Genomic DNA, 27,258 nt, shown 5'->3' with positions numbered 1-27,258 from the left:
AGCTCCCTTAGCAGTTCGGATGGATTACATGCCGTTAAACATAAGGCGGACTGAGATCTTGATGGCGATCAAGGACGCCCCATACGTAAAATGGCCACTTCGCCTAAAGAGTAATCCAAACGAGAGAAACAAAAATCTATATTGTATTATCTGGCAATGAAGTTTCCCACGGACTTCGGTGTGGAGGTAGCGCGGGGCGACCAGCTTGAGTCCCACAAGTGTTATGTTGCCGCCTTGAAGGGAAAAACCAAGGTGGCCGATGATTCGAACTGGAGCGACCTACTAAGCAGGGCGAGGAACGAGCTTCGCCCACAGAGGAAACGGTCGCGATCCCGACCTCGACTATAGATCCGGCTCGAACGCTACAGATCGGTGCTTCCGTCAAAGAGCCTCTACGAACTGAACTGGTGAGTTTCTTATTTCAAAATTTAGATATTTTTGCATGGTCTACGACGGATGTGCCCGGTATTGACCCAACTTAACACTGACCCTGTAGTTAGACCCATTAGACAGAAGAAACACAACTTAGCCCCAGAGCGCTGGAGGGTGGTCGACAAAGAGGTCAAAAATCTTCTTGCAGCGGATGTCATAAGGGAAGTTCATTACCCGAGCTGGGTATCCAACCCGGTGCTGGTGAAAAAAGTAAACGGCAAGTGGCGCATGTGCGTCGATTACACCGACTTGAACTGCGCTTGCCCAAAAGATTGCTTCCCCCTGCCCCGAATTGACCGCCTAGTGGACGCGACCTCGGGACATGAGCTGCTAAGCTTCTTGGACGCCTACTCAAGCTATAACCAAATCAAGATGGACCAGTTTGATGAGAAAAAAACAACTTCATAATCGAGTTCGGTGACCATCCAAAGACTTTTAAATAAGCTTTTTCGGCCTTTAATTGGCACAAAAATAGAGTGTAATGTAGATGACATGGTCGTCAAAATGCAGTTCTCGCAGGAATTAATAAAAGACTTAGATTCTGTCTTCCAAATTTTGCGTCAATATAGCATGAGACTGAACCCAAACAAATGTGTCTTCAGTGTGACCTCGGGTAAGTTTCTAGGTACATTGTCAACCGGCGAGGTATTGAGGCCAACCCGGACAAAATGAAGGTCATCTTAGATATGAGACCACCCCAAAAAGTAAAATAGGTCTAGAGGCTAAACAGCCGCATACCCGCCCTCAGCCGCTTCATGTCCAAATTGGCAGACCGCTACCTGCCTTTCTTTAAGGCAATCAAAGGCAAAGGGTTCGAATGGACCCGAGATTGCCAGCTCACGTTCGACGAGCTGAAAACCTACCTCCCCACTGTACCAACCTTAGCCAGGCCCGAGGAGGGTGAAGTCTTGGAACTATACCTCTCGGTGAGCGATGAGGTGGTCAGTTCGATACTAATAAAGGAAGTAGATCAGGTCCAGCGACCCGTCTATTATGTTAGTAAAATTCTGCAGGGAGCAGAGACGAGATACCCGCAGATAGAAAAACTAGCGTACGCACTGGTGATTATAGCTCGGAAACTCCACCCATATTTCCAGGCTCACACCGTCGTTATCTTGACTGACAAATCTCTGAGACAAGTCTTACTCAAGCCCGAGGTTTCTAGTCGGCTGACGAAGTGGGCCATCGAGCTCAGTGAGTACGACCTCCCGTACAAGCCACGGACTGCCATTAAGGCCCAAGCCTTAGCGGATTTTATCGCCGAGTGCACATTCAGCCTCGAAGCCCCTGGGCCGGTTGAGCACGAGATCCCCAGTTCGGATGAACCCGGAGCTCCCAAGCCAATAGAGTATGAACCCCGTGAAGTAGTAGCCAGTGTGGCATCTCTCCTGGTTAGGCCAAGCGCGAACTGGGATGAGGAGCCCTGGATCCTTCACATAGATGGCTCCTTGAACCAGCAGGGCAGCAAGGTTGGAATAGTCCTATGCGGCCCGGGTGGCACAAAATTGGAATACGCACTACGCTTTGAGTTCACGGCATCCAACAACAAAGCAGAGTACGAGGCACTGATAGCCGGGCTGAACCTATTGCAAAAGGTAAGAGCAAAGCACATAGTCATCTGCAATGATTCCCAGCTCGTTGTCAACCAGGTTACGGGTGAGTACGAAGCACGCGAGCTCTCTATGATCGCATACTTGGCGAAAGTAAAAACAGCTCTGCTCAACTTTCAGTCACACTTCATCAAGAAAATCCCGAGGTCAGAGAACACTGAGGCCGATGCCCTATCTCGGTTAGCCAGCACGAGTCAGAACGCCATGAGAACAGTGTACATAGAGAACTTACCTTGGCCTAGCATTCTCGGTGGGGCAGAGGAGGTCGCTCCCGTCCTTAAAGCATAGCCGAGCTAGATTGACCCACTCGCGAGCTTCTTGCTAGATGGAACCCTCCCTGCGGACCGCAATGCAGCCAAGAGGGTGCAGCGTCAGGCAGCCAAATATGTCATAATAGACGAACAGTTGTACCGACGGTCCTACACGCTCCTCTACTTGCGTTGCCTGCGACCTGCCGAAGCCAAGCTCGTACTCCGCGACACTCATGAAGGTTTGTGCGGCAGACACCTGGGGGGCAGAGCCCTCGCCCAAAAGACACTTTGACAAGGATACTACTAGCCAACGATGAAGACAGAAGCTGTCGAGCTTGTCAGAAATGTGACAAGTGTTAGAAGCATGCCAACATCCACCATCAGCCTGCTTCCGACCTCAAATACCTCACCAGCCCATGGCCCTTTGCGCAATGAGGGATCGACCTCCTGGGGCCATTCCCACCAGCAACAGGTGGGAGAAAGTTCCTAGTGGTGGCAGTAGATTACTTCACAAAATGGATTGAAGCTGAACCTCTGGCAACAGTTACAGCCCGAAACATACAGAACTTCTTATGGAAGAGCATAGTATGTCGCTTTGGGCTACCTCGGGTACTAATCTCCGACAACGGCAAGCAGTTCGAGGATATCAAGTTCCAAGAATGGTGTTAGAATATGGGAATTCGTCAGAACTTCACATCGGTCGCACACCCGCAGGCGAACGGTCAGACAGAAGTGATGAACAGAGCCATCCTGCGCGGACTGAAAGCACGACTAGACCGAGCTAAAGGGTTGTGGGCGGACGAGCTACCAAGTGTTTTATGGGCTCACCGGACTACAGAAAAAACCACCACAAGAGAGACCCCCTTTAACCTCACCTACGGCATTGAAGTAGTAATCCCAGCGGAAATCGAAGTACCTACACTACGACTAGAAGCATATGACAATCAGACAAACAGAGACGAGTTGCGTACCAACCTCGACCTACTGGATGAGGTAAGAGACCTCGCGCACATCCGGACAGCGGTCTACCAGCAGCAAGTAGCTCGGTACTACAACGCCAGAGTAAAGAAGCGAAGCTTCCGAGTCGGCGACCTGGCTCTCCGTAAGATTATGGTGCCCGAACCCGGCGTGGGCAAAACTTGGACCAAATTGGGAAGGGCCCTACAGAGTAAAACGAGCGCTCGAGGGGGCATACAAGCTTGAAACCTTAGAGGGAAAACAAGTTCCCCGAGCGTGGAACATCGCTAACTTAAGGCGATACTACTTATAGTCCGCCAAGCGAAATGAACGAAATCACTACAATAGCCCAAGGGCCAGGATGCCGAGCTAACGGAGGAACCTCGGCATAGGCAAGCAAAGAAAGTCGACCAAAAGACTCAGGCCAAGCGAAGACTAAGTATCAAACTCCGAAACAGGTCGCGTGAGTGTAATAACCCGGGCAAGAAACAGATCGGGCATATTATCAGTTCGGCAAATATGCCAGTTCGGGAGAAAGAACAACCAACACTTAACCAAAAGAAAAGTCCATTCAATTGCAAGATAAGGAAGGGTACATTAAAAAAAAAATTCACAAGCTCGGAGCTACTTCTTCTTCATCAGAAGGCACTTCAACGACACCCGAAGGTCCTGCCTCGCCCTCGGAATCTGGCTCGCCATCAGCATCATTGGCCATCTCCTGAGTTATATGCAAAGTGGATATGACACTGATATCGAGCTTGGGGTACGTGTTCCGGATCATCCATCGGCTTAGTTTGAATCCCCTTCTATAAGAATCCACCATCAGATCGTCAAAGCGCGGCGAGATGATGTAGTCCTCAACGGCCTTCTTCTTGGCATCTTCGATGCTTTGGGAAAAGATCTGCGTTTTCTTCCTTATGTCCTCCTGAAGGTATTCGACCTGATGCTACAGATCCAGCCTCAGGTCTGCCATATGCTTCACACCCACCCCCATGGCCTCGGCATCCCTCTGAGACCTCGTCTGCATAGCCATAGCAACATGAGCAGCCTCCTCAGAAGCATGAGCAACCATCTCAGCAGCTCAGGTAGTTGCCTCGGTAGCACGAAAGACCTCTTCTACAGCTCGCGCATGCCTCGAGCTCCTCTCTACCTGGGCTGGTAAGGCGTGAATAGAAGAGTTCACCTACCAAAAGGAATTACTAATTAAGAGAACGACAGCAAAAAGGATAAAAACAAAGAGGACCGACAAAAAATTTGACTCACCACCATAGCATGAGTTGTGGCACGACAGGCGATCTGGTTCAAGGGAAGATCGGTCAACGCCGCGATCTCCTCGGGGAAAGTGACCACCCTACTCTTCTGAAGATCGTAGTTCGGCGACAACACGCTCCTGAACTCCCCTTGAGCTCCCGAGCCCGAGGGACCAGCTCGCGTATGAGCGGACCCAGAGTAAGCAGGAGCACTAGAGTAGGCGGGGTCACCTGTGTGAGTTGTCTCGGCATAAGGGGCCCCTGCCGCTTCCTGCATTGAAGGAGCCACCTCGGGCTCCTTGGGCGGATCTGAGGTATAGTTTGGAACTTGAGGCTCCGCCTCCTGGGGCAGCTCGGTACGAGTTCGCTTGGCGACCCGCTTCCTCCTCTTCATGCCTTGGAATAGGTTCCCGCCGCGAGTCCTCTCTGAGTCCATTACACCTGCAAAAAAGAGTTCGACATCAGAAAAAATGAAAGAACAAAGCAAAACAAGAAACCTCTGAGCAAGGAACCTACTCAAACTCAGGCCGACTGTAATGAGTTTAGCCTCCGTCAGGTACTGATGGCATTTTAGCCCTACCCGTGCCCTTTGCCGGAGGCCCTTCACCGTCTCTTTATCAAGAGTGACGCCGGAATCAGGGGCAGCTGTCCCCCACCCGGTCTGAAAAGGCCACCCTTGTGCACTTCGCACCCTGATGTAGTCCCGCTTCCACGTCGGGACGTTGTTGGGAAGTTCGTGCAAAAGCTTAAAACCCGGGCGATGAGACAGGTAATATGCCCGCCTACTCCCGGGAAGAGAACCCGCTTGTTTCTTGAGCATTAAAATGGAGGAGAATATCTCCAAATCTAAAGGGAAGCCTTGCTCGCAAAAGAGGGAGATTGTCTCCACCAAGTTGCGAATAGAGTTCGGGTGAAGCTGGCCAACGGTAACGCCGAAGTGGTTTATGACCTCAACGAGAGTAGCGAGCTACTCCCGAAATATCACGATCTCATTAGGACCGTGTTCCCAAGAAAAGCTACCCGAAGGAATGAAATAGGCGTACCCCCCAGGCAAATTGTAAGAGATAATAAGAGATTGGAGCCCCTCGGGTGTCATGGTCAAAGGACCAAACCTGTCTAGCATCCGACCTCGACGAGAGGTAGACGCCAAATTGCCCGAAGCGGCTCGGCCTACGGGTTCAAATTCATCCTCAAGTTCCACCTCAGGTTCACTAAGGCCATTGGAGGATGCGACTCGGTTCATAGAACCTACGTCAGACCCACTTGAAGAACTGTCTGAGCTATCCAAGCTAGACATCAAGGAGAAAGGTGGATTCCAAAAAAGTACTCACCCGAAAAAATGTTTGAAGACTCTGGAAATTGGAACAAAGCAAAAAACCTCAAAGGCGAACTAAAAAGCCTAGACACGAGCTGAAAAGCCTAGACGCGAGCTGAAAGGCCTGGACGCGAGCTGAAACTTGGACGCGAGTTCAAGAAGCAAAAGCGCAGAAGTGACAAAGCGATTGGGGTTCCCTACTATTTATACCCACAGTAACCGAGAACCAACAGTGGAGATCAGAGCCAAATCCGACGGCCCGCATTTGCGTTGACTGCACGTCCCCTGAGACCGAGACGTGATTGTCTCACGTCTTTCTGAAACTGACGAAAAGCCGGCGCAAGTCTTTCTGAAACTGACGAAACGACGGTGCACGTCTTTCACGTCTCCTCTCCTTTCGAAACGGCAACGATGCGTATTTTCAAAATCGAAAAGACCCGCTGTCACGTCTCCCAGCGACACACTTTTTTGAAATTCGAAATAAGCGCGCATTGCCACGTCTGTTAGCATTCGTAAGTAGGTAGGCGCATCTCCCGCCTTTTTTGTGCTTGAGAAGCCCGAAGAACCCTGACAACACACCTCACGCTATCAAGATTCGAAGTACGGGACAAATCCACCTACCACCTCGCAAACTCCCCGCGCCAGGGCAAGACCCTTAGCACGAGGAGTGGGGGGCAATTGATGAAGGAAGATTTGGCCCGACCTCGTAATTATGCAACACGTGGCAAAGGCAATAGCTCGACACAATAGCGCGCCTAAGGCGCGAAGGAACCAGCGGTCCAAACTACCTACCAGTAGTCTGAACTCACTACTGGGAACCTGAACTCTCCCTTAGGACACGAGCCAAACCCGAACTGGCTTGCCTTATAGCAGTTTGAGACACACCTAACCGAACTGGCCTGCCTTATAGCAGTTCGGGACACACCTCACCGAACTGACCTGCCCCATATCAGTTCGGGACATACCTGCGAACTCAAGACTTTGCCTCGCTCACCACTCCAGCACTTCGCCTCTAGGATGCCAAACTAAACAAACCGTACTATGCCTGACATTGAGGAAGTTCGTACCCAGGGGTGGCGCACTTGACTGACTTGGGATCTGACGCTTGACAGCCGCACTTCAAACGGCCACCTACCACCACCACTTGACACTGCCATCTCTAGTTATAGAGACGGCTTTGACCAGGAGTAGTGTCGGTTCTGTCCTAGTAGAAAGGATGACACCCGAACTGGCAGAAACACAAAAGTAATCATACCCGACCTAGCAGAGGCCTCGAAGTGAGTGCGCGAAGTGGTTATAAAAGGCCCCCTACTCCCAAACAACAAGGTATGTGAACTTTGCGCTATCTGGTCTTTATCTTGCCTTTGAGAGAATACTAAATTGAGCTTTGGAGTTATCACACTGGGTTCCCCCCGGAGTTCTCTCATCTTCTCTGTTTCAGGCTTCCCCTTTGCTCCAGTCAGAGACAAGATTATTGATAGTTAGGACCAGCCGGATTGCGCACCATCAATTCCCTTATGAGAAAGATTTCACCGGAGATTGGCAAAGCTGCAATACCTTGGCCTTGATCGGAAAGAATTCATTGGTCCTATACCTTCACATTAGAAACTTGACTGCTTGAGGATTTGTACTTTTTCTGCAACACCATCTTTGACATTGAGAAACTCAAGCTTAAGAGGCTGGTGTTATCTTCCAACAATCTCTCTGGGAGAATACCTCCGGAGATTGGAAATCTCACGCCATCTTTGGCCTTCTGCAACTTCAGCTTCAATACCTAATACCTGTACTTGGGTTCCAAAAGTTCATCGGGTACAGTTACCTTACATCCCTAATAAAGTCTTGATCTCAATCAGAACAAATTGCAGGGAGAGGCAACGCACACCATCTCTTCAGTTTTGAGAATCTGTTATCTGTCACCAATGTTTTAAAAACCGACCTGGAACTGGAATCGCTTCAGCAACTGGTTTCCAGTTCAGTGGTTCAACCACCCAATTTGAAGAGATGGGTTGTTCCAAATTAAAAAGTAATTAAAATAAAATAATGGCAAAAACTAGTGTCTAGGTCAAATGGGTCAACGGTTTGACTGCCTGGGTTAGCTAGTCATTGACTAAGTCAACAAATTTTGGCCAAAGGACAGGTTAGGGGTGAAATGGAACCGGTTGCTTGGATGATTTCTGAGCCAAGCGGTCTGACCATCTAGGTGAATGACAGTTCAAAAACACTGTCTGGTATCATCCTAAGAGGGTTTAAGGGCATTAGGGCAAATTTGCCAAAATATCCAACCACTAGGTCTGCATGGAGGCTTCTTAGGAGTGGCAATGGGGTGGGGCGAGGACGGGAACGGGGATCCCCAAATTTTCCCTACCTTGCTTCGGTAATTCGTATTTGTATACTTACAAATTTATTTAGTTTTTATTTTTTTTGAAACCTACCTAGAACTATTTTACATTATGTAATATAATATAGTATAATATAACATATTATACTATATATGTGTGTGTGTATATGGCCGGGGTCAGGGTGGGGTGGACAAGAGTTTTGGGTTTCCCCAAACCCCAATCAGTGGTCAAAAAGTCTACCCTGACTAGGGCAGAGCGAGGCAAGGCCCCACGGGGATGGGTCAAATTGCCATCTCTAAGTCTTCTTCTCCATGCACCAGTCCATTTTTAACAATTAATAGTGGGGTAATTGAATTGTTGCCACATGATGTATCTTTTCTACATTTTTCATTTTTTATTTCTTGAAGACATAGTAGTTCATAAATTTGTATAAAGACTGCCCTATGAATCAGATGATTCTCAAGGAACTATTCAATCTAAAAGCTTAAGGTGTTAGGTGAGATCCCTAAATAGGTTTTTATTTTCTTACACGCCCCCTCATGGCAAAGTCCATTCCGATAAACACAGGCCTACCAATACTTTGTGCTGAAATTTAATTAATTATAATGTGACGACAAAGATCAAACATTAAACCAAAGTTCAAAATATTGATATAGTCCGATATGCTGGTAGGGATGTATCAGACTGTATCGGTTGTCACTCCCCTTTATTTTTTTTTAGTTTTTTTTTTCAACCTGGTTCAGAGGGATCGATTTAAGGACCATCTACTCCCTGAACCAGGTCTGACCCCAAAACATCCCTTGGGAGAGGTGTATCGGGAAGCTTCCGATATAATACGTATCAGCCGATACGGACCAATACATATCGACGAACCATTCGACCACTTTATTCTCTAACAACGTTTAAACATAAAAAGTGAGTGAGAGATAACAGGAATTTTCAGATGTAACACTATGTATATGTTCCGGCAGATAAAAGTTAGGTGGCCAATGGCCACCATTTGGCGAAGTAAGCATTTACTAAACAAACACACCAGCAGAAGACGAAAAGAATCAAACTACCCCAGAGACAAGATCAACAAGTTCAGCAAATGCCACAAAACAACTCCCTCTCCCTTCTCAACTGATCAGACAGAATTCCAAGAAAGAGTTTATCTGGGGGATATTAGAATTCAGAAGGACATAGAAGCATGACAGGTTCCCTCATAAAATAGCACAGTCCTTGAGCTTCATACGTAGTGCCTTTGTCTCCCTGGCAAGCTCCGGGTCAGATTTCTCTTCTGCTAGCTGTTGTTGTAGCTTAGAAATTGTTTGTTTAAGCTTTGATGCCACCTGCAAAACTTACATTATTAATGAATCAAACATGAAGTTTCTTTCTCACGTAAGCATTTAAGCATTCATCAACTATCAGCAGAATTTCAAATTTCAAAACCCCATTTCTTAGCCAGAATGGATTTGGGTTGGGCTGGGCATTGGGCCTGGGATACAAACTCAACCATGGAATTAGGTTAAGGTGATGGTTGTATTATTCTATATCCTCAGATACAGTTTGAGGACCAGCTTTCTAGCTCCACAATCGTTTGCCACATGGAAGATCCAACGTCAATGGGTCATTTCTCAGCCCAGCCTGGCTGGCTATTAATTGGGCTCAGAGTTGGTCTTGGCTGTAGTAATCAAAACCCATTGCCCAACCTGATCCACATTGTGGCCCACCAGTCATTCTATCTGATCTACCCAGAGTTTTGAATAAGAGGGATCAAGATTCAAGATTTACCTTATCTCTTACGTCTTTGAGCCGTTCCTCATATGTCTTGTCTGTCCGCTCATGCAATTGAACAAAAAAATCATTTTTGTATGGTTTTCCACCATTTTTGGCCACAACCGTGTCTACAATGGAGAGAAATTGCTTGACTTGATTATCTTTCTTTTCATCATTCTTTGTCCTGTTGTCAAAGAGCACAGTCCGATCTCTATAGGATTTGAGAAACTCCTGCATCAACATCACCGAAAAAGAGTATTTATTTAATTAGAATTTAGAAGTTAAAAATAAATGAATAAATTTCTAAGAGGCATAACGAAAATTCGTTCTATTTATAACTTTACGTTGCAATATATCCAAGTAGAATATACAATTTATTTTATTGAAAAATTTTAATGATTTTTTTACTTGTGAAAAGGTTACTAAATATATATAAAAAAAAACTTGCTGTTAAGGCTCTATATTGGTCATCTATAAGAGGTTATACATGGAAAGTACAATTGAAAGATGGGTCCATTTGTGGGTCCAACTTGATGGTCTCAGTTTTTGAGGTCATAGGTGTAGGCCCCACCTATTGTGTGGGGATCATATGTGTGGCCACCTACAGACATCCTCTTTTGTTCCTTTCCTAGCTGATCCTTCGCAGTGTATAATTATGAATGAAATGGTGGGAATGTAAGAAAAAAAATGAAGTTTAATTTAAAAGCTAAATATGGTGTAGTTTCAAATTGGGTGATTGGGTATTTGGGTCCTCAAATCTACGAAGCCCTGTTTGGTTATCAGGAATAGCGATTTGGAATCGGAATGGGCTATTTCAATTCCATCTGTTTAGTTGGGTGGAATCGGAATCGTATTCCCATCCTGGTGGAATGGTTATTCCCTTCCTCTCTTGGGACTGAGTTCTCATTCCTTTTGATTCTAATTCCCATTTCTATTCCTGTCTGAACTAAACAAACTATGGAAATAGATTATTCTGATTCCAATTCTGATTGTGAATCAAATAAATCCTAAAATTTCCTTTCATTTTTTTTATCTCTCTATATTAAATTGAGCAGAGTATTTTGTATATTCTTTTTAAAAGACTAGATGTAGGAGTGATCATGGGCTGGGCCAAGCCAGGCCAATGCCATTAAATACATTATGTTATAATATTGTGAGCATGGACCGAGTCAGGACACAGAACGTAGGCCCAGCCCAGCATAAAAATTTTTGGGCTGGGTGGGCTCGGTTAGAAATGATCACCCCTAACCAGATGTATCTAAAAGCCCTTTACAAGACCTTTCAAATGATCCAAATGGCAATTTGGGTGCCTATATTTGATTTTAGAAGATAAAACCAGAATTAAAATTTATCGTAGTTTCTTTGTTTGGACAAACTTGACCAACTTGCCCTAGCCCGGTTCAAGCCCAACCTGAGTTATGTTGAGTTAAGCTCAGGTTGGGCTTGGGTTGATAGTCTTGGGCTTAACCTTAGGTTGGGTCAGGCCCATACCAGAGGTTTGCACTTTTAGAGTTGAGTTTGGTTGAAGTTGTATTGAGTTAAGCTCATCTTAGGCTTGGGTTGATAAACTTGGGCTAACTTCAGGTAGGGCCAGGCCCGATTTACACTTTTAGGGTTGAGATTGGGTTGACCTTCATCCCAATCCAACCTGTTCGAGTTGCACCCCTGGCAAACCCACACGGATCACATTTTGTTGGGATCGCTAAGCCATATTTTTCTTTTCTTTTTTCTTCATATTATTATTGATATTAGGATGTTGCTGGTCTAGATACTCTGATGTTGTTTTATGTAAATCTCTCTCCCTCTCTCATGCTTCAGAATAAGTTATTTTTTAATAAAATTAACATGAAACTATATATGTTTACCGAAAATGTTATTTCTTCATTAATCTTTAATCTTGAAAGATTAAAGAAAGAATATCTAGAGAGTGGTTACCTATTTTTTCAAGAAAGAATATCTAGAGAGTGGTTTTTTTCACTCTTAAAAAATGTAGAAATAATTACTCCACTCTTTAAAAAATAATATTCACTTCAGACCTATGGCTACCTATCAAAATAAAATAAAATAAAATCTACCCACTTCATATGATGTGAAGCCTCTACTAACCTTTTTAATTCAATTTCTTAATTCAAAGAAAATATGAAGACTTAATAGTGTGGGTCTCATTCCATGAAATGAAATAGTTCAGCAATTATAAATTAAACTGATATAATTTCCTAATTAAACAAGAAATCTAAATCGGATTTACCACATGAGTAGTTAGTCCTCTACTAATCTTTTTTTTTTCTTTAGCATTGTTTTCTAACTCTATGACTCTTGTCCCAGAATCTGTATCAGGGTGATAATCTTCCCTACGTTTTCCTGCAAATCAAAGATAGCCTAAAAGTTGAAGGAAAGTTCACAAAGAATTTTAGGAAGTTTGTTTAGAACTTTTCCTCAACTTTCTGTATATTTATCTTTAATTAGGCTGTGTTTGGTTTGATGTACAAAAAACTTGTGGGAAAGTTATTAAACCTAAAAAGCTTTCTCTCAAGTCCTCAACTTTTTATTTCATTCTTATTTTCTAACAAACCAAACACAACCTTAATGCCTTGACAACTCCAAGAAATTCTCAAATTAATCAAACGATGATAGGTATAAAGGCTTCATGTCATGTATTCAGGCTAGCAAAAGCAAAGGAATCTCCTTAGATGATATCCCATCTATTTCAGACATGTAGAGGATTTTTCATCCCGACCCCTTAAAAAAGATTCCTTTAATTTTCATTTTTAATTCGTTGTGGAGTGTGGAGTGCATGGTTTTAAAAAACGATCCAGAAACGGAACCGTTCTGGCCATCGGTTTCTGGGTCGATGGTTCGATTGAATGGTCTATTTTGATAATGAAAATTAAAAAAAAAAAAATTGTCAAAAACTATTGAATGGATCGACGGTTTGACCGCACTGGTCAACGGGTCATTAACCGATTTAACGTTTTTTTAAAGACCAGTTTTGGAATAAAACGAAACTGATTGCCTGCACGGTTCTTGGACCGAATGGTCCAACCATCCAGGTCAATAGCGGTTTGAAAACCATGGTGGAGTGTGACGTATTATTCTTTTCCTTTAACTCCAGTAACCCTACTGTTGATTATTAGAATCTGGATCAACATATGAACTCAGATTTCCTACAAACTTTTCTTACCCACTCTCTACCTGCTGTGAATTAATCGTGAATTAGAGATGTGTGGCTCCAATTCACAGCGGGTAGAGAGTGGGTAGGAAAAGTGAGTAGAAAATCCCGAGTCTCAACCATATACTCAATCTGGACAAATAATCAAGCGGGGTGAATATGAATCCAGATCTCCTACCCACAAGTACCCTGCTCACGTCTACCCACAACACACTACCCCGTGAATTGGGAACATCTCCCCTGTATAATACTATGCAGAGGATAAGATGTTCTCCATGTGTGGCTGCGATAAACGTGGGCAGGAGATCTGGACTCGTTGAATATATGGATCAAGAATTTCCACTCTTAAGGTCTAATTCCTCTATGATTGATTCGTTTAACATTGACTCCTGCAACTACAGTCACCGTAATAATAACTAATCCTGTGTTTCTTTTGACATAAAAAAAGAGAGATACAGTAGGTTGAAGAAAGAATGAACTTTCCCTCCCTCAACTTCTTGGTTCTATCTTATTTTCTGTCAAACCAAACATAGTTTAAGGCAATTAGCAATGATGAACCAAATAATATTAATACAAGAACCAAAAGGAATTGAGAAAAGAGATTCTGAAATGAAACATAACCTTTAAAGGTTGAGGGCACTCATCCTCCAAATAATCATCCAATGTCTGATCATCTTCAAGTTCATCCCCACCAGTGAAAACAAAGATCAGGTAGTCAGAAATTTTATCTCCAAAAAGAATCTTCAGGCCTTGAATTGCAGTTACTTCCTCTTTTGAGTAAGGGGACCTCACTGATAAAACCACCACAACTGCATGGATTCCATCCTTTGCCGATTCAATGCACTTTACAATCTCTTTGACCACGAAATCAGCTCTAAGTAGAAAGTTAAAAAGCCCTGCAAAAACTCATCCAGTCAGCTCAATTTTCTGCTTATCATGCAACACTCCAACTCCAAGCATACATCCGAAAGCCCAGAAAAAAAAAAAAAAGGTAAAAACAACTTAGAAAAAATAATGGGTTTTCTTGCATGATCAAAGAAACCAGACACAGACAGAGACAGAGATCAATAATTAAAGCAAAAGAGATCGAGCTACTATAGGGGGTACCAGGAGTGTCGATAACTTTCACAAGTTTGCCATCTACAACAGCATCATTCATTTCAGAAGTGGATGTAACTGAACCCGAGCTGCGTTTTGATTCGAAGGCAGGCTTTTTAAGGATGCTATTGCCAGTGGCGCTCACGCCGTTGCCAGTGTTTCCGAGTAAAGCCATGGTCAGCGCATTATTGGATGTAGTCGATGCCGAATAATTTTCAGTACTTCTGGTGGTTTCTTTCTTGGTTGGTGATGTATAAGTATCTGCTTGTACTGATCAATTTCATAGAATAAAAAAAAACCCATGTTTCAAATAATTTTTGCATACGCCATAGGAGGAGGAAATTAATAAAAAGCTAACTCTCTCTCTCTCTCTCTCGATTTTCAGAAACCAGAATGTTACGCAGTCGCTCACCTTCTGGTCTTCTTTCGCTGTCCATTTTTCTCGGATTTGGTGCTCCTCGTAATTTGTCAAACCAGCAACGCAAACCGTTACAAATCATCTCCACGCTAATTCAATGTAAAAACAAAAAAAATTGCATACACTCAACAAACTACGCAAAACCATTGAACAGTTTGTTGCTGAGAAACCATGCAGAGATTTTTTTTTTTTTTCTTTTTTGTAGAAATTAAAGGGTGAAAAGAAAAACTTACAGGGACATCAAGTTCTCTTTAAGATTTTTCTCTGAGGAATTCAGAAAAGAGGAGAGGTGTAGCTGAAGAGTGAAAGCTCTTAGTGGGATGCAATAAATTGGAAGGTGAGCACTTATAGAGGACACAAAAACATACAGTTTCTTTCTTTCTTTTTTTTTCAAAAAAGGAAAAAGCACATCCAGTTTTGTGACTGAAGGATGGTATAAAGAGATTAGTGCCCAAGATTTGAGTGGAGAAAGGAATAATGTTTCAAAATGTAAATGTAGATCTTAGGTAAAGAGAGAATTAGATTCAAAACAATGGTGGGACCCAAGGCTTTATTCTTTTGGGAAGAACATGTAGGATTAGGAAGAAGATCAGGTTCATTTGGCATCTTTCTGTGTGTCCTTTGGGCTTTTAAAGACGTTAAGTATTGATGACACAAACGTGGAGAAAGGAAGCAGGAGCTGGAAATGGTTATACAGGGAAAATAATTTGGTGCCCATCAACGTTAAAATCTGAAAAACAGTTGTTTATAATTTGGCTCTAATGTTTGTACTTAGCACTAAAAACAAAGAGAGAGAGAGAGAGGCACTATAACCACTCTAAAAAATTAGGAATCTTTTTAGAACTAATTCTTTCTCACTGTTTGAAGATCACTCTTTGCTCACAAGTCACAAGTCATTTCATAAAGTGATTCTTCGGAATAGAATATAATTGACATGATACGCTCGGGTCGGGTCATTCTCGTTCCAGCTCTCGACTACCTAGAGGCACCCACCCAAATATAAAGCCCAAGCATGGACTGTCAATAACTCAATGGGTAAAGTTGAGCCCACCCAGATTGCACCCTCTCATGGGCTGGCCTATATAATGCGTAAGAGGAAAGTGCCTCTACAAGTCACTTGTAGGGCTGTCAATGGGTCGGGAAAATCTGACAAAACCAAACTGATATATCAAGCATCCATGATTAATTATTTTAATCTGACTAACATATGAATATACGATTATGTATATGCATATATATTAGCAAATTACAAAAAAAAAAAAAAAATCCCCATCTAAAACCTACTTTTATCATGATATACTTATAATCACGTCCAAATATGTCGATTTGATAAAAATAAGGTCCCGTTTGGTTTGTGGGAAAATGGGTCTGGAATTTGAATTGAAATGACTTATTCCGATTTCAACTGTTTGGTTGGACAGAATCAGAATCTCATTTCCGTTTTTACTGGAATGGCATTCTCCCATTTCAGGGAATGGCCATTCTTTACCCTCCCTTATGAATGAAATCCCATTCCTGTTGATTCCAATTTTCATTCTCATTCTTGTTTGAATCAGATTATGGAAATATACCATTTTGATTTCAATTTTAAAAGATTTTGATTCTAATTCTGAGTCCGACTACAAACCAAACGGACCCTTTTAAATTACAGGTTCAAATATAATCAGATCAGACCTTATAGTCCCATATCTATCAAAAAGACCCGATAGTCCCATTAATAATTAGGTCGATCGGTTCTGGGAGTAAGCTGTCAATGGGTCCGGTTTGGCATGGGATAAGGTGTTAGTTGTGAATCGATAATTAATTGGGACAATTAGGTCTGACTTGATATTTTTGAATGATAAACCATATTATAAAGCCAAGATATTAACAAAGTTCATAACATCTGGGATCCCTTGTGGGTAATCTGCCAAATAAAAGTAATCCTGGTCGATGGATTTAGCCCTCTGCGCTATCAGATGGGCTAGAATATTGTAATTCCTATTTACATGGGTAATAGAAAAAGAGTTAAACTGGAGATTGAGAGATATATTCATCAAAGAACTAATTGATTATAAGTATCGTTTATTTTTCTATAACGATGTCTACAATTGAAAACAGATCAAAGGATTACAACGATGGATCCGTGGCGCAATGGTAGCGCGTCTGACTCCAGATCAGAAGGTTGCGTGTTCGATCCAATTTATTTTCACATTAAAAACTAAAAAGGCCTTTTAATTATTCATACCTGAGCATCAGCCTTTTACGAGAGCTGAAAAGAACAAGGTACGGGTAATGGGGTGGCGAGCTCGGCTTGTGAAAAACTCGGTCCGGTTCAGTTTCAATGAACTCGAACTCAATTTAAAGGCCCGTTTACTAATAAAGCTCTTGAATTGTTATAATAATAATAATAATAGAAATAATATATATAATAAAAATATTATAATTCTTAATATTACATATATAATAATAATTAATTATTATAATTCTTAATTTTTTAAATATCAAATAAAAAATATTTTATTTTTATAAAACATTTTTTTCTCAAATTGAGCTCGAGCTTACGAGTTTCTGACTCAAGCCTTGTATTACCTTGGCGAGCCAAGCTCGAGCCTCGTACTATTCTGACTCAAGGGAAGTTTTTCCGATTCTCTTCTCATTCTTGTGTTAGTTTATTCCCTACCAATTCTCATGTTTGTGTTTCGGTGTTATTGTCATGTTTTATTCTCCTTGACACCTTCGAATGGGTATCAAGGGTAGATAGAAAAAGTGGAGGAATGATTTCTTTGAGGCCTTACTTCACTGGAAGGAAAAACACCCAAGCAAATTGGGTGAATGTGGGAAAGTTGCCTACAATCGGAGAAGACTAAAGGGGGTGTTCTATAGTATGGACGAGAAATTGGGTGGTGTGGACCGGTCCACACCACACCCTGTGGCAAGGACCAATCAACTGTGGGCAAACTGTGTGGATTGGACCGGTCCACACCTATAGTGGTGTTTTGTAAGCGTGGTGTGGATTGGTCCACACCATACTTTTTGATTCTATGTGTCTCATATACAATTTATGAAGTAATCTATACAATCGATCATAAATGTCCAATTTTTATAATATATATGATGCATAAAAATTGAAAAAAAGGCTTCGACCATTGAATATTAACTAAAAATATTAATTTCAAGAAAAACTGTAATAAATTAATTTAAAAATAAAAATTAATATTTAAACAAAGTAAATAACAAATTATTGCAAGTTAAGCATAACATCAAACTATTCAGGTAAACTAATAATCCATTGGTTCCCATACTAATTGTAATGCAAACATAACATCAAAATATTGGTCAACAGGTTTCCTGGAATGGTGTATGGATAAACCACCAATATTACAATTAGTACTTAAACAAAAATAATAGAACAACAATTATAAGAAAAAAAAAGAAGAATAGTGCAAAGTATGTTGCACCCACAACATGCAAGCAACATAATATTCGACTTGTGAAATTCGGTATTACCTTCGTATTGCATGAAGTCTTACATGTTGATGATGGGTCATATAATCTCTATGTGGGGCTACCTGAGCATCATGTTCAATTAATTCATCTACCCAATAAAATGAATTTGGGTGATTCTCCAAATTTGGGCAACGGAAGAACCACCATCCATAATTGGCATTGATTTTTTCCATGAATACTTCTATTGGTCCCTTGCCACATGAGCACAATGGTGTGCGTATATGTCCGACCATCACTACATCAATTTATCAATACAAATATAATAATGAGATAGTATTATTTCACACAAACAAAGAAAACAAATCCAATGTACCACAAATAAGTTCAAAATGTTTCAAACATATCCAATATGTTAACCATGTTGTTTAAAATTCAAATTAAAACTAAAATTGAAATGATTCAATTTCATGTTGTGCCCACATCATATCTTCTATACTGTCCCTAATATTGGTTATTTGTATATTTGCTTGTTCATTCTCTTCATCAAAATCACTCTCATTGGCTTTGTTTGAATCTTCAATAGTCATATTTTCCATTGCCCATCGATCGATGTCTTTATCGTGAATTGCTTCTTTCTTAATAAAATTGTAGGTGATGAAACATTCCATTAAAATGTATCTTTGCGTAAGTTGAAAGATGACATATTTTGTAGGATAAGAAATTTTCCTTTCAATATCCCAAAGCACCTCTCTATAACATTTCTTAGTGATGAGTGCCTATAATTAAATAATTCCTTCTTTGACCGAAATCTTTTTCTTTGCCCTCTAAAGTCATTTAAATGGTATCGTTCACCAGAATAAGGTGTTAAATATCCAGACCCACATGAAAATCCAGAATCCACAAAATAATATTTCCCTACAAAAGCCATATGCAATCGAATGCATTAGAAATAGGTAAATAGGCTTGTACTAACTAAAAATTTTGAAATAAATTACCTGCGAGAGGATGTGGGAATTCTGAATGTGGTCAAGAAATAGGTTTTGCAAATACCCTAGAGTCATGAGCAGATCCTTCCCAACTAGACTTGGCAATTGGGTTGGTTGGGTTGGATTCGGGTTTGGTCAAGGTACTTCGAGTTGATTACGGGTCGGGTTGAATTTCGGGTTGGGTTGTCAAATGCTAGACCCAAACCCAAAATGTTCGGGTTAGGGTTGACCCATGGGTCAATTCGGGTCATCCCAAAAAATAATTGAAATTTAAAAAAATAAAGAAAAATTACATGAAAAAAGTCAAAATTAAAAGAATTAACCTTAAAATTCCAAATATAAAATAAAAAACTTGAACATTTAACAATTTAAAGAGTAAACCATAAAAATTAAAGACTAAATAAAAAAAACTAAAGAGTGGAAACTTCTAACAATGCATAAATAGTCCGAATTAGACTTGGCAATCGGGTCAGCGGGTTGACCCATGACCCAACCCAACCCAACCTAGTTTTTTTGGGTCGGGTCATTTTCACATTCGGGTAGCTAAATATGAGACCCTAACCCTATTTTTTCGGGTTGGGTTGGGTCAGGTTCGTTGGTTGGGTCAACTTTTTGCCAGGTCTACTCTCATCCCACATAAACGAAAGTAAATTTTATGTCAAACGAGCATACAACCAACACATTTGTAGTGCAATGCGACTTCCTCCCACTATATGGGATTTGTTGGTGTAAAGGAACCCACACACTTATATGGGTACCATTAGTTGCCCCAATACAATCCTAAGTGGTCATATACATGGTCAATATATAAAAAATACATGACATATATAGATATATGTAATAAAATACCTGAAACCACAGGTAATATTTCTCCGAATGTCTGATATATGGTTGCACTTCTTCAAATGGTGGTGGTTGAATGAACTCTCTCCCAAGCCTACAAATTGCTTTGCAAGTCCTCCTAAAGTGAGTACTAATAGTACTTTTGGAGGGTTGGAACCTACTTGCAATTAACCGATATCTTTCATTGTTACCAACAATCATAAGAAAAATAGCAAGTGATTCCTTCATTGTGATATTCCGACTGTTGGATAAAAGGCCATGGTCTTTCAAGAGATTAGCAAAACTTTTAAATACATGCCTCTCCATCCTAAATGTCTCGTACACTTTGTCAGGATGCTTTAAGTCGTCCAAACATTCCATGACAAATGCATGCCCACTCATCCTCGATGTGCAATATGGCTGTTTAACAAAGTATAAATTGTAGTATTTTACTACTCCACTAACAAAAACAAGTTCAATGAACTCGTCATCATCTTCATCCCATTCATTGAAAGCGCTGTCATCTATTTCATTGATGTCCATAGAAATCCTAGGAACATGCACACATTATAATGAAACATAATGAACATATAAAAAGTTAACATAATCTGTGTTTATGTTAAAATAATTAACATAATAAAAAAAAGTTATCATAATAAAAAATTAAACATAAGCAAAAAGCCATACTGATAAGATATCCAAGCACTTAAAACATAAGCAAAAAGCTATAGTTTCTTTAACCACTCAAGTTGACATTCAAATGTAAATGTCATAAACTTTGTCTCTAATACTCCTCCTTAAATATCTCAGCTGCCTTTAAAACTTGTTGGACACTAACAGCTCCGATCATTAGAAAGTCATTCACAACATCCATGCATTCTGTTGCAGATACATTTTTCTTGCATTGTTCTTCATTCTCTTTATCCTTTTTTATCTCTTTATCTATTTAAATTTCTAGTAACTTCACTCTAGCCTTGCTGAACTCTTCCCATGCACCCATTGCATGTAAGAAATTAGTTCCCTGCCTGGTCCTCTTCCATTTCCTGAGAGAGGTGGGGAGAACCAGTCCTTGTAAGTCTGTCATTTTTCTGGTTAGTATCAATTTCAGAATCAACAAGTAGGGTCTCAGGCATGGATGCATAAGACATATTAACATCATTAGGAGAGTGATTAACAAATGGATCTTGGGTTTGTGTGACATAGTCATTCTCTTCATCTGACGACGCTTCAACATTCCCAATAGATGTGCTTCCTGTAGCACTAGTTCCAGAGAAGATGATCTCCAACTCATCCAGATAAGGGCGACCCTTTTTCTTTATCTACTTTTCCCACTTATACTTCTACATGAAGTATAGTTGTTTAGTTTTAGAATCCTATTAATTAAAACCCCTCAATTAAACACAAATAAAAGGGATGTATAATAGTCATATCGTAATCAAGAAGTCCCAAACACTCTCACTATCAGTTGGTTTTTTGTCAGTGGATCTATTGTAACTCCTATATGGTTGCATATCTATTGGAAGTTGCTAAATCACTTCTTCAAGTGATGGAATTTGTTTTTGAACTAGTCACGGGCATATGCCTCGTTATGAATGTTGTTGAATTTCTCAGCAATATATTTTCAATCATCATTGTTAAATGTCAAGGTTGGTCTATTGTGATCCTTCACTTGATCTACCATCAATTCAATGAATATACGTTCTTCGGCCTCACTCCATGTGGTAGACTCATTGGTCTTATCTTCATGCAATACTTCTGATTGAGAGGCCATATATGTCTGTAGAATAGGATAGAAATGGATTATGTGAAACAATCAACTTCTAACAACTTGAATCAATTTCATCGAACCTCCTATCTATTGTTTGTAGTAGTTCTTATTTCTTTTCTTTATAATAGTTCCTACCTACTAGAATAGGATAGAAATGGGTTTTCTCTATATTCTGCCTCCTAATGCATTAAAGAGTCTAAGAGAGTGGAAGATCAAAAACATAAAGGATCCAAGACCTCCATGGAGAAATTGATATGATAATGAAGATGGAGTCAGAAAATGCTTTGAGACCAGATGGTATCCCCAGGCTTGGAAATGCATGAGGGGAAATTGCTCATTCTGGTTGAAAAAGTTGTTCAATGATTATATAGATCACAGGATTATGAAGAGGACATGGGTTGAAGTAGTGAGATATAATTTAAAGGCCCACAATAGTTGGACAAGGCTATGATGATGATGATGATGATAGCTTGTATACAAGAATAGGGAAAACATGAAATTTTATCGATTACCATGGGATCAAACTTGAACCATTTTGGTAAACTCTGGGTGAGTGAATATTCCAAAATTATCACATTAAGTGAATGCCTTGTAAAATAATTTTATGCTTGTGCAATGGATATTGGTTGTTGATATTTACTTAACCCTATATCGGATGAGTGTTCAGCCTATTTCTTTGTACATTGATCATGGATGATTTTAACTTGGCATTTGCAAGTGTAGGTCAGTTGGAGTAAGAAATGCAAAATTACAGTATGCATGGATGATAAAGAGGGAGAAATGCAAAGTTATAGTATGCATGGATGATAAAGTATTGCATGGACACGAACATGGGAGTTGGAATCTCAAATAACCCCAAACCTCTGAAACACACTTAAATTATATGACTCACTAAGGTGACCTACCCTATTATTTAGACACTAACAAATTTAAAAATAACTCCTGAATACTCAATTTAAAGTATTTCATTTCAAAAAGAATAAAAAAGGGCCAAAATACAATTAAGACTGTGCAATGAGAAGCTATGCAGAGATAAACCATCAACCCAATACACCCATCCCTCAAAATAACTAAAAATTCCTTACAAAAAGGAAGTCTGAATCAAAAAAGGAAGAAATATGTCTATTTCTAAATAAAGAGTGTATTTCCAACCAAGAGCAAACCATTCCCATAATCCTATTCAGAATTTCTTCCTTTAAAGAGTTCTTTCTTTCGAAAATAAACCTCTAAGATCTCACCTCATGATTCCTAAAAACTCCTCATACACTTGAAGGGCCTAGATTTCTCATGGAACACCTATCAAACTTGAGCTTGATGGAGCCATAATAAGGGGGAGTCCAATCTTGTACAAGATTGTCTTTCAAAGTAAAAGAAAATGCAAGAGCCAACCAGCCTCTACAATACTATTGTAATGGGTTCCAGGTTTAACAATATTCAAATGTTGTAATCAACAGGTTTAACAAGTGAAGAAAAATGTAGTGGGAGCATGGAAGTATAGAAACATACTGAGACTGCTAACCACCTAGCAGTCTGGATTCCAAATAATTTTACACACAATGGTTAACCCAAAATACATGGGAAAATAATTTTATTCATAGCTCCAAAGGATAAAAGCAATCCATATTTCTGTATTACTTCTTTTGCTAGCAAATTTCTCATAACCTGTAGAAAATAAATAAATAATTTATCTCCACAAAGGCCAAGACACTAACTCTATCACAACCATCCTAGGTTCTTGTCCAATCCACCCCTCCTAAGACACCAGACAGCTAGGACCAGCATTGGGTATGTCGTTTTACTCCCATGTTCAAAGATGCTCATGCAGACAACTTTTGTGTCAAGTGGTCAAAAAATGCTAATGAACACATTGCATGTATGAAAAACAGACTATCTGTGTGTGCTTGTGTATACTCCATATGAAAAAAAAATGTTTGGTTCTCATTAAAAAACATATTTTCCAGATGAATAAGCTCTCTGCTCAAGCATACTGCAAGATAAAGAGGGGCTATTTTATATAAGAAAAAGATATAAAGAAATATAGGATTGTGCAAATGTTCATTCTTGGGTCGGGCTTTGGGCTTTGCATAGGCACTCTGTATGACAAATAGAATACTCATCAACAAGAATGAACTTAGATGGGCACTCTGTTTTTTTTTTTTTTCAATAATTAAGGACAAAACATAGATTAGAAATAAAAGACTAAAGAAACAAGCCTATGCAAAGCTAAATCGTTCATAAGGATTTAGCTTCTAATGAAAACTAAATTTTCCCTCCACCTTGATGTCAGAGAGAACTTCATGTGATCATCCTCCACCTATGCTATTCTAGTTTCTTCTGGATGGCTTCCCCATCTTCTCTTGCAAAAAATCAGTAGTTTCTCCACAGAGGTTTATGTGGTTGGCTTCTTGTTATCCTCTGTACATCCTTGTATGAAAATGATATAAAGAAATATAGGATTATGCAAATGTTCAGAAAGTAGAAATCTTATAGTGGACTGCCTCCAAGGTTCAAAGAATGCCTACACCAAACAACTTTTGCAAATGAGTCCACATCCTAACAAGCACATCCACATATATGAGAAAGAAAAACATCATGATCCTCCAGATCAATAAGATAGAGAGGACTATGGGGGAATATCATGCAAACTAGACTCCAGAGCCATATGCATTAGGAATCCATTGTTGGTTCTGCATTGCAAGAATATGGAAGGAAAGGTATAATCAAATATTTGAAAGAAAAGGGCATCCCTTAAGGCTTAAGGGCAATGCCTTTTCCATTTTAGATCAACAATATTGGCATTGGAGTTCTTCGAGTTAACTATTTCTAACAAATCTCTGATCAAGTTTCACATACCAACGGTGAAGAGCTTGGACAGAGGAGAGCTGTGGTGGATCACAACAGAGGTCTTTGGATATGGAGACCTTCGGCAGAGCACAACAGAGGTCTTCAACGGTGGAGGCCTTCGGCAGAACACAATAAATAGTGGTGGAGCAGGGATCTTTGGCGGTCTTCAACGGTAAAATGTTGGGTTCGGAGAGTGCGCGTGAAGCATGATATCAAGAACAAATCGTGGACCAACCCCCCCCACGATAAAATGCCGTTGGCGCTAAATTGGGGTGTGGACAGGGCTGGTCCATGAGATAGTATGGACCGGTACCGTCCACAGCGAACCGAACAGTGAGTTCATCCCGTGGCGTGGACCAAAACGGTCCATCCATGAGATGAACATGCTACCGGACGCCCTCTAAATGACTGGTCTGCTCAATCCTTGGATCCAAAGATCTCTAAGGATTATTACTTGAAAAATCCTTACAACGGTAGCAGATCTGGAAACTGCCTCCATAACAATAATAGAAACAAAAGGGAAGACAAAATTGAACTGAATGCTGGTATCAGATTCCCCAAAGGCATGTTTTCTAAGAAAAATAAAGGCAATGACGGGGAGGTTTCTTTGCGGCAAGTTGAAACTGAAAGTTGCACTACTTTGCATTTGGTTAAAGTGCTCCCTAACAAACAGATTAGCCTGTCCTGTGGTAATTCCCTATGGAAGGGTGTTTGCCGTTTCTTTTGGCCTCGGAGAAGAGAGGATCTTCTCTATGGGATGTATGAGCTTGAGAACCAACCAGAAAGACAAATTCTGGGTCCTTTTGGTAAAGAGAAGCCCATGTGAGGTCACCAGAAGAATTCCAAAACCGAATCCATTGAAGACAACTTCTCCCCTATGTTTGAATCTATGAGAGGTGATGCGACGATTCCCCTCCTATCGTTGGGAAACAAAGCCATTAATTCCAAAGTAACTCTTTAGTTACCCACAGATAGTGAAGTTGTGGTTAAGAATTGTCCTTCCAATAATGATGAAACTACTCATAAGGATTTCTCGAAATTTGGAAATATTAAATCTGAGGTGTCTGATTCTTATAGTGGGTCTGAATTTGCTGTGGAGATTTATAGTCTTGAGAATAAATCCAAGAAAGGGGCAGTACTCATCTGATAGACTCTATGGATGGTAGTTCCAAAGTCTTGATGATAACCACGTGCATGGGAAATTCATGCAGAAATTCTACAAACGAACCATTAAGTCGATATAAGGAGGCGAACCGACAAGGGCAAAACTATGATTTTATCACAACCAACTTGGCCAAACTTAATTTTAGGGAGGCTCTTCTCAAACATTATTCCCTGAGAGCATGCATGAGCAATAATAATGGCGTGGAGACCAAGGATAGTTTTAACGTTACGCTTGGCTCGGGAACACAAGAGCGAGAAAGCCGAATAAGTATAAATAACACTCAAGGGAAATTGACTAACATTCTGAGCTCTAACCCAGTGGATACTGAGATCATGGATAGAAAACTCAGAAGCTCCTTTGAAAAAGGCGAGTCCAGTAAGGGCTAAGAGATGCCTCAATTTCGCTCAGCAAATAGATCAAGCTTGTGGTCGAGGGGAGCAGGGGTCTAGTTGCACCAATACACTGAGCTCAATGGTGACCAGACCAGTGAACCTAGATCAGATCAGGAAGGATCGAAAGGGTGATTCAGATAGGTTGTCCCAATGCCTGATCGGGAAAATACTGGGAGAGCTTGAACCCATTAAGTCTATAACTAATCGGATGATGGAGTGGGGTCTGAAAGGAAAAATAGATATCAGGTCGATCGGTAATGGCTTCTTCTTGATATCCTGTGCCTCCTCAGATGACTACAACCTTGTGCTTGAAGAAGGTCCATGGTTTGTAAATGGGAAATACTTTGTTATTTTTAAGTGGAGGAGTGGCTTCAATCCTCTCTCAACGAAGCTCGATTATGTTAATCTTTGGGTTAGACTACCACTCGATTGCTGGTTCAGGGATGACTTGGAGGTTGTGCTTTGGGATGTTTTGGAGGTTATAAAGCTTGACTCCAATACAGAGGAATTTCATTGGATGGTTTACCCAAGAGTCTATGTGCGTGTGGATCTCTCTAAACCATTCAAACTGAAGATTCCTCTTACTTTTGGTGGACAGGAGCACACCATCAGAATCTTCTACGATAACATATTTGACTTATGTCTGAGTTGTGGCTGGAGAGGACATAAGGCTACTAATTGTCCGAATTTCCAAAAACCGAAAGAAAATGAATGGACTGTTGTTCAACGAAAGAAGGTGGCCAATACTAAGAAAATGTCTGAAGATAAAAAAGTTTGGTTGCAGCAAAGGAAAGAATAAATTATGGAATTACAAGGTTCAAAGCTGGTCTTAGGCTAAGAACCTGAGACATGAATGGGTTAAATCCAGTAGCCGTGCAAGATTTATTAACCTAGACCATGTGGTTGTTGAACCAATGCATCCCCCTAATCTGAAACAGGTCTGGATCCAAAAAGGAATGGCTCCTATCATTAAAAATGTTAATGTGGAGAAGTTCCCCAACAAAGTAGTGAATTGTAATCCAATTGAAGGGAAGAGTGAAGATGAAGGAATGGACACATGGGAGGGAGATGTCGTGAATGATGAGAATGCTCTAGACGAGGACTAGGAAGGGCAAGACATGCTGACTGAGGGAACTCCTTCAAGAATGATAACCTTCTTGATGAAAAAATGAATGACCATGGGAAGCAAGTTGAATCGATGATGGACAATACGAGTCTTGAACAATAGCACTATGAGAAATTAAGTTGCTTTGTT

At 40.8% G+C, this 27,258-nt stretch overlaps 2 protein-coding genes across 2 annotated transcripts; both read right to left on the bottom strand.

Moving 5' to 3' along the window:
- Positions 1-9,081: 9,081 nt before the first annotated feature.
- Positions 9,082-15,001, bottom strand: LOC148865094 (immune-associated nucleotide-binding protein 9-like). Its single transcript, XM_088980971.1, has 6 exons — positions 14,831-15,001; positions 14,592-14,686; positions 14,189-14,449; positions 13,703-13,977; positions 9,928-10,143; positions 9,082-9,485 (listed from the first exon to the last, which is right to left on the bottom strand). Exons 1-6 carry the CDS (start codon positions 14,836-14,838, stop codon positions 9,357-9,359), a joined length of 984 nt encoding a protein of 327 aa, XP_088837097.1. The 5' UTR covers positions 14,839-15,001; the 3' UTR covers positions 9,082-9,356.
- Positions 15,002-17,845: 2,844 nt separating this feature from the next.
- On the bottom strand, positions 17,846-24,657 carry LOC148865093 (uncharacterized). Its single transcript, XM_088975155.1, has 3 exons — positions 24,456-24,657; positions 19,862-20,384; positions 17,846-18,321 (listed from the first exon to the last, which is right to left on the bottom strand). Exons 2-3 carry the CDS (start codon positions 20,375-20,377, stop codon positions 18,319-18,321), a joined length of 519 nt encoding a protein of 172 aa, XP_088831281.1. The 5' UTR covers positions 20,378-20,384; positions 24,456-24,657; the 3' UTR covers positions 17,846-18,318.
- Positions 24,658-27,258: the final 2,601 nt, after the last annotated feature.

This window comes from Nelumbo lutea, chromosome 3 (genome assembly GCF_056320005.1).
Source record: "Nelumbo lutea isolate HS-2025 chromosome 3, American lotus-T2T, whole genome shotgun sequence".
Lineage (NCBI taxonomy): Eukaryota > Viridiplantae > Streptophyta > Magnoliopsida > Proteales > Nelumbonaceae > Nelumbo > Nelumbo lutea.
Note: the sequence above shows the minus strand (reverse complement) of the source record. Positions and strands in the feature narration are given on the sequence as shown.